Source organism: Limulus polyphemus, unplaced genomic scaffold (assembly GCF_000517525.1).
Source record: "Limulus polyphemus unplaced genomic scaffold, Limulus_polyphemus-2.1.2 Scaffold390, whole genome shotgun sequence".
Lineage (NCBI taxonomy): Eukaryota > Metazoa > Arthropoda > Merostomata > Xiphosura > Limulidae > Limulus > Limulus polyphemus.
In genome coordinates this window covers 624847-633557 of record NW_013666000.1, presented here as the reverse complement: position 1 = coordinate 633557, position 8711 = coordinate 624847, and the positions used below count along the sequence as shown (strand labels likewise).

At 31.6% G+C, this 8711-nt stretch overlaps 1 protein-coding gene across 1 annotated transcript in view; it reads left to right on the top strand.

Moving 5' to 3' along the window:
- The first annotated feature begins 3677 nt into the window (after positions 1–3677).
- The window catches only part of LOC106457912 (Y-box factor homolog), a 32370-nt gene continuing 27336 nt past the window's right edge, over positions 3678–8711 (top strand). Inside the window, exons 1-3 of the mRNA XM_013917358.2 lie at positions 3678–3842; positions 7849–7912; positions 8327–8360. Coding sequence (XP_013772812.1) covers positions 3779–3842; positions 7849–7912; positions 8327–8360 — 162 coding nt within the window. The 5' untranslated portion in view covers positions 3678–3778. The remainder of the gene's footprint in view (positions 3843–7848; positions 7913–8326; positions 8361–8711) is intronic.

Sequence of the window (8711 nt, the reverse complement as noted above, 5' to 3'; positions counted from 1 at the left end):
ACAATGTTCATATTAAAAATAAATACATAATAATAAATTCGTTACAACTCTCTCCTTAGAGAATTAAAAATTGGCTTTAGACAATTTTTAATCAAGTCATTATATATATACATTGGCAAGATTGCATTTTATCTATAATACATTATTTAAAGGATTATACAGCTTCAACAATAATCACAATATAGAATACAACCAGTACAAATCACTTTATCATAAAATTATATAGTACATGAAAGTACATCGGCACACATGTTATAAACCATTATGAAATGTTGTAAGCCCTTATGATATAGATATTCTTTAAACTATATCCTCATAATGATAAATTGCAATTCAACAGCCTTATGTTTTCTTTTTCTTTCTTTCTCTTTTTTCTTTTCCTTTCTTTCTCTTTTTCTTTCTCTCTCTCTCTTTCCGTCTTTTTCTTTCTTTCTCTCTTGCTGTCTCTTTCTTTCCTTGTCTCTTTCTGTCTTTTTCTTTCCCGTTCCTTCTTCTGTCTCATTCTTTCCTTGTCTCTTTCTCTCTTTTTCTTTCTCTCTGTCTTTTTCTTTCCCGTTCCTTCTTCTGTCTTTTTCTTTGTCTCTTTCTTTCTTTCTGTCTTTTTTCTATATTTCCATTTTTCTTTTACTTTCTCTGGTTAGACTTTCCGATCAACTGACAGGTTTGACAAGCTTTGCAAAACTGAAAAATGTCTTGCCTGATTTTTGGCCAAAAGAAATATCTCATAATTTTGTCACCTGTCTTGTTGACACCTAAATAATCTCCCATTGGGAGTTCATGGGCAACTTTCAATATTTGAGAAGGACATACTTTGGGAACAACGAATTGGTGAACAATAGCCCAGTCCTCAGAAGCTGGCACATCTTGTGGTCTCCATTTCCTCATAAGCACCCCATTTGTGAAAAAATAACCATTTGGAACTTCCCCAGTTCATCTTTTGGGAGCGCATATTTAAATAGTGAAATGATCTGCAAATCTTTTTCTTGTTCAGTGATCAGTTTACTTTTAGTAAATGGAACTTCACTAAGTGAATCAGATCCTTAAAGCCCATTGTTGTCACTCACTGAGGTATTTTCAGTAGGACAATCATTCACAAGATCCCTGTTGGATCCAAAAACATGCCTTAGACAAATCTATAATATCATCCTCTGAATCCACGCTTATTATTTGTTTTTGGTTTAATTTCTTAGCCTGAGCTGGAGTCACAGAACACGAGGGAAACACATCAGGATTATCCTTAACTACAACATCATCCTTAGATGAAACAGTAATCGGTTCATTAACCATTTTATGTTCGGCAACAAATATTGTCTGGGAAAATCTGTAATATCGTCCTCTGATTCCATGTCTATCCTTTGTTTTTGGCTTAATTTCTTAGTCTGAGCTCGAGTCACACAACACGAGGGAAACACATGGGGATTCTCGTCAACTACAACATCATCCTTAGATGAAACAGTTAACAGTTGGCTCGTTAACCATTTTAGGTTTGGCAGCAACTTTTTTTCCCAGCCAAATCGTTTCCTAACAACAATGATACACCCTTAATTGGCAGAGTAGGTCTTATCCCAACGACAACTGTCCCAAAACTAGGTCTGATGCTAAATAAATATTATGAAGAAGAGCATTAACAAAGCCACCCTCAATACCCTGAACAATAACAGACTCACCAGTAGCAGAACTCGATTCTAACGGCAATGCACATTCTAACAACAACACGTAAAATACATATGGGTATGGAATTGCCAGTGTCATTTGCCAAAGACACAGAACCAACAGACACAAAAGATCTAAATTCCTCCCTGATTACATCAGCCTTTATATCAGTGGCCACAAATGCACTGGGCACAAATGCACAAATGCACTTCCCTTTTTTCTTCTTTTTCAAACCCCAACAATCGGACATAACATGTCCAGGTTTTCCACAGAAATGGCAGACAGGCCTTGATTGTTTCAAAGAAGTTTTATCCTGACTGTCAAAAAATTTCGAAGTAGAGGAGCTGGATTTCTTGGAAGAATCCTCACCCTTAGTGGACTAAACAGATACAGGTTTTTGTTGAGATGGTAGGATCTTCTTTTTATGACAAGTGATTTTATGTGTTAAAGTGTAGTCATCGGAAAGAGTGCCTGCTTGCTGTAGTGTTTCAACTTTCTTTTCATCTAGGTAAGTTTTGGGGTCGTCACGTACGCAATGTTTAAATTCCTCAATTAAACATAATTGTCTTAGTTTGTCGAAACTATCGCCAATATGCATCGAATACACCATTGATCAAAATAAAGTTCTTTTTCGTGGGCAAATTCCATATAAATCTGATTATCTTGTTTGCAATAACCTTTAAACTTTTGGCGATAAGCCTCCGGTACTAACTCATATGCTTTAAAAATAGCTGCTTTAACCTTATCATAATTTGTACCATCTTCTAAAGAGAGAGCAGTGTAAGCTTCTTGTGCTTTACCAATTAAGACACTTTGTAATAATAATGACCATTTTTCGGTGGTCCATTCCATGGTTTGGGCAACCTTCTCAAAATGTTAGAAATATTTATCAGCTTTATTTTCATTAAATGGTGGTACTTTAACATATCGATTAAGTTCAAAGTTGTCATTTTGCCTTGGTCGATCGCAGTTAAGTCTAATTTCCATTTATTTCAACCTAATTTCTTTCTCTGCTTCAATTCGAGTTTGTTCTTTCTCGGCTTCAATACGAATTCATCCGTTTTCTTTCTTGGTTTCAATATGAGTTTGTTCGAGCTTCATTTGTTTAAGTTTTAGCTGAATCTCTAACCTATCTTTATCAATCAACTCCGATTGGCTAGTAGATACACCAGAGTATTCCTCTAATGCTTCCTCAGGCAACAAATAATCATTTACTAGTATTTCGATAGTATGCTTTTTTAGTTCAGTTTTTTCTCAGTAACCTTTTAACTTCTAGTTCTAAAACTTTGGCAATTTTAAGCAATTAATTTTTGTTATATTTTTGTAGTTGTTCTTGGAAAGGTGATACAAGAAAATCTTGATAATCAGACGTGATCAAATGTTGTTGGCACTGATAAATATATTGTTACGTCTCCGTTTGTTGATTAATTTTCCGTAACTTCGTTCCGACGAAACTTAAGCGACACAAGTCTTTACTTAATAAAACTGGTTTATTCTTTCCGAATATAACTTTACCGATACACTCAACGTGAACAATCGCGCTAAAACAACGCTATGTCAACGAACGTCAATAATACTTCTGACTGCGGATCAATTACACACTGTCTATCCACACATTACCTTCCCCTCTTTTATATACCAGTCTACCCTCCATCTAGTAATTACTAGAGCATTCGCCAAGATACGGGATAGTTCTAGAAACGTGGGACATGACTACAGTGACGGACTCGCTGACGCAACACTATATATATATATGTATATATACGCTTGTGATGTGTGACGAAAAGTATTTTAATGTTTATTTTTCTCCATAAAGAAGTTAGATGAAAAAATAAAAAATAAAAGCAGTATAAACACCAAATGAAAAAAAATAATTGTGTCAATCTGTTATAACTAATGAGTTTAGCGTTTTGACATTTATTTCCAAATAGTAGTAAAAACACTAAATAAATAAAATTGATAATTATGTCATTGTAATAACCAATGGGTTTTTCGGCATTTCGACGAGTAGTGTGAACTGAAGCTAGAACAAAGTGAATAGCGGAGAAGAGAAATAACATCAGAGAGAGAGGACGGAATTTTGGAGAGTTTAAACTCTGGAAGAGATACTTTCACCATCAAAACTATGACAGAACCCGAAAGACAAACAGATGAAAAACCAGAAACTGGAAAAAACAAGAAAGTTCTTGGTAATTTTATAAAATTTATTAAAATATATAAACGTTTGATAAAAACGTTTGGTTGTACAGTATGAAGTCCCATGAACGTTAGTCTATCGACGCCTTTGGCTTTAGTCCTATTTTTAGAGGAGCACATTACCATTGATTTAGCCATAATTTTAGGCTTAGCTGAATGCGTTAACCAACCCTAACTGTGCCCTAACAAAAAACACCATAATTTATTTTTATTTGTTTTTGACCACGGTCTCCATCAAATTTTTCGTTTTTTTACTAATAATGCTGAGCATGATACAAAATCTGTTTTTATTTCACTACAAACTTGGATATTTTATTTTACAAAATTACAATGAAATTGTATTACTCTGCTACTGTTAGCATTGTATACTATAGTTATAACTTATATACTAATATAGTTATTAGTATAACTATGAGTATTACATCCTTGTAAGTTGTAGGTAATGTTATTTAATAATACTGTTAGTAGGCAGTGGTTCCTGTTTTTTGTTTTTGGGTATCGTTATTGGTGTTGCACTTGCGTATTTAGCTACTAATATAATTTCATTTTAAAATTTTAGAAATTATTTTATAAAGTACTGCTGTAGAGATACATTAGTATTTCACATGCTTATAAGTTATAAAATAGATGGAAGAGCTTAACAAAAATTTATAATTAGTTCAGTGATACAAAGTAGAGAAAGATTGTAAATAAAATGATCATCTCATCAATTAGAAAACTAGTGGAGCTTCTAAAAGACTTGATTCAACATCTTTTGCTCATCATTTATATATATCAGTCATTTATATCACTTTGAGTATTTAAGTATTTCTAATTATATATATGATAGTAAGATTTTGAGAAGGGTAGATTGTACTTAAAAGATATATCTTTGTTTAAAAAGGCCTTGAGTCTTGATGTTATGAATACAAACTGAACAAAAACATGAGAATTGAATTTCATTATTGAGAAGCAAAAAATTTATTCATTTAGAGTATGGTAATTAGAAAAGAATTTCTCACAACAGAGAATCCTTGTTTTTTATGGGAAAAATAAGCTATAATGAGAAGATCATGTGGAGTGTTTAGAGTTTTATCTATATCAATGTAATTTTAACTTTAATTTAAGAGAGGTTTTTCTGTAAAATTTTGGAATTGTAATTAGAGTTTTAATCCCCTCCAGACTCCAGTATTTTAGTGTTAGATTATTAAATCTCACTGATATAGTTTTAATTAACTTAGCTCATAATTCAAATTTGCAAGGGCTTTACCAGAATAATTATTGTACAACAAAATAATCTAAAATCTGTGCATTCCAAGTGGTTTTAGTGACCAGGTATAAATGGTTAGTGGTCTATACTCTATATTATCATCTAGTCTTCTGCCATGTTCAGATACATCTAGAAAAGGAGTGTTTGTTTAGGTAAGGGTTGGGATTTGATCCTGGATCTTCTTGTTAGAAAAGCTGTTGTGCTATCCTCTTGATTGGATTCATTCTGCAATAAGGTTTGAACCATCTATTTTGAATTATTTCAGGAGGTGTTTCCAATTTTATTAACTTCTTTACTATATTGACCTAGTGTGTTATCAGTGAAAGTCTCTCTCTTTTTGAAATTAACAATACAAAAACTGTACTGAAAAACTGAAGTTCAGCATTATAGCATTGTTGACAGTATTAGCAGCAGTATTGAAAAGGGTCAGGTATGGTTTATCACATCTAAATAACATGTGATCAGAAAATTGATTTTACATTTTAGTTTATAAATTTTGTGTATCTAACAGTTTACAACAGAGAATACCATAATTATATAATGGCTGGAGACGGCTTGAATGGGTAATGAAGAAAAACTTTAATACAAGTTTAACATAACAGCAAATGTACAACATTTCAACAAGGTTTTGTCATCAATTGATAGTTAATATATATATAGTTTGAAATGGTCAAACATTTTAGTCATGTCTTAATGTTTTTGTATGTTATTTAAAGGTAGAGTCCAAGTAGTGGTGTCATTTCAACAACAAAAAAACTTATCAAAACTTATCGAATCATAAAGTTCTATTCCATATATATTTTCCACACCCATCTTCCTGCAGCTTAATTGTTATATAGTAGTTACTAAGAGTTTGTCTTACTTTATTTTAGAGTTAGTATTTTCAGTTATTCTGCTAAACTGTGGCAACACAACTTTATCAGGAGTAAACATAAAAACACTATCACATAACTGTGATTCCAGAATTATAACTAAGATAAGTAATAAATTTTAGCATAAACCCAGATATTTTCTTAAGCCTCGGATCAGCTAAATAGTTAAATTGTATAACAAAACAAAAAGAAAAATTAATAGATTAATCAAGTGTTAGTCTGTTTTATAGAGAATTCTAATTTGGTTTACCTGCAGCATTAGATAACTACAAATATTAAGAAACATTAGAAATGACAACCTATGCAAAAGTATTAAGCAGTAGTAAAAAAAAAAGTACTGAAGTTAACTAAGGATAGGAAATTGAATGCTATACAGCAAATATTTCTATTTTGTACAAAAAATAAATAACATTTAGTTTTTTAGTTCATAAACATTGTTATGAATATACAAGAAATCTTAGCACTCTAATTATTAATTACTGACAGTTTTTTAGATTTCAAAAACAAAGGATTTAGTCTACCTTTAGGTGTATTAATCCATACAAGACTTTTTTGTATTTACTTGTGATATTATTTTTCATCAAAAAGTGTAGTTAGTCATCAGTTTGCCAACAAGCTTTGCTGATTTTTATTCAGTAAGTTTTCTCCATTTTAATCATGTAAAATATGTTGGGTGTTCATCTCATCTTATTGATTTATGTCTTGTCAGTGGCATTATTGATTAAATTTAAAATCAGCTCGTAAACACAATTAATACGTATTATGCATGGTGAGCCAGTTTTTAAGAACAGGCATAGTTTTCATTTGCATAATATATACACAATTTTGCACTAACACAACCTCTGCTTTAGTGTTTTTAAAAATGCTAATGAAATATATTTATTGTAATTAAACAGATACTTGACTCGTGTTGTAGATGATAATATCATGATACACATGATTTTTGAGAAGCTATGTATATCTAATAAATACATTGTTAAGCTTAATATATTATATATTTAAAGTAACTTGTCACTATTATTCAGTTTGATATTATCTAATCTAAGTATCAAGTTTCATTTGACCATGCCATTATGGTCTATGAGATCTTGGAATAATGTAGTATGTTATCTAAACATATGAAACTCTGCCTGTAATGTATACTGTTAGAAAACATAATCAAGGTATATAATAATAATAAAGGGTGGGTCTATGTGTGTGAGACTGCCATATCTCCAAGAGGAAAGAACCTAGAAATCTGAAATTTTGCACTCGTACTAAGTGGACCCTGAGTGTGTACACCTGGATATTATAACTTATCCATCTGTGTGCATGCATGCACTTGCACATATTTGTATGAGGCAACCTAGCAAAAAACCACATAGAAAAGAAGTGTGAGTGCCATAGCTCCAAGAAGAAAGAACCTAGAAACCTGAAATTTTGCATCCATACTAAATGGACCCTGAGGGTGTGAACCCGGATATTATTAGTTATGTTATTCACGCACATACTCATCTTTTTAATGAGGCAAGCTAGCAAAAACCACATAGAAAAGAAGTAATTCCTTACATTACAAAATACTTAGTAGACCCTAAGGGTGTACACCTGGGTACTATTACTTATCCATGTGCGTGCATGCATCTTTTTAATGAGGCCAGCTAGCAAAAAACCACAGAGAAAAGAAGTGTTTTTATGTTTTTGTGAAAAAAAAATGTATCAAATAGTTTTTGACTGTTCTTCTATGCTGAAGTAGGTTCAGAATACACATACTGACATAGTCATCTAGAATATATCAACCTAATAACCTGAGCAAGGCTGGGTACGTTTGCTAGTAATTGTATATTTAGAGAGGAAGAAAAACCAAGAATGAGATTTAACTAAAATAGTTATTGTTTTCAGCTACTCGGGTTTCTGGAACTGTGAAATGGTTTAATGTGAAGAATGGATATGGTTTTATCAACAGGTCAGTAAAGAAAGTGTTGTTGAAGTATTGATTCTGTGCATGTGTGTACTGCATAATTTCATGTACGCTGGAATTAATAACCATAAATGTACTTAAATAACATGGAAGTTCTTTTAATTCGTCGATGTAAATAATTGCATTTGAAATTTTCTATATAATTTTTTAAAATATATATTTATCATTCTTTATTATTTTATATTATTTATAGACATCTGAGATAATGATTTTAAGGTTACAAAACCAATAATTTTTCACACTTTTTCTTGCGAGAACAAGAATATTTTTACAAACATTTTGTAGGGGTGAAATGAATATGAAATTTCATCTTAAACTAAGAACAGGGATGTACATATGAGTAAATTATTTTAATGTTTAGATAAGAAAGAAATGTAGTAAATTATTGTAATTTTACAGATTGGATACCAGTGAAGACATCTTTGTTCACCAGGTGGGTCAGGTTTAAGCTATTAACTTTTTTAAGATTGCTTTGGTAGATTTATAATTTTTGTATATGTACACATGATATTTTATACCTCCATCTTTCTCACTGTATACTTGCTCAGTCATATCATTTTACAGTTAGTATGAACTTAGGTCTTTGTGTGTGTGAATGATATGTTATACTTTGGCTGTATTAACTCTTTTTCAGTCTGGGCTCGGTCCCTGGGACCAACCTTGTAACCATTTTGTTCTTGTCATAGTTTTCATGCTATAACTTTTGAATTAGTATGCGAATGTTAACAAAATTTGGCAGTTTATCAGTAAACATTACAATGTTTTCATATGCAATATATCTTAA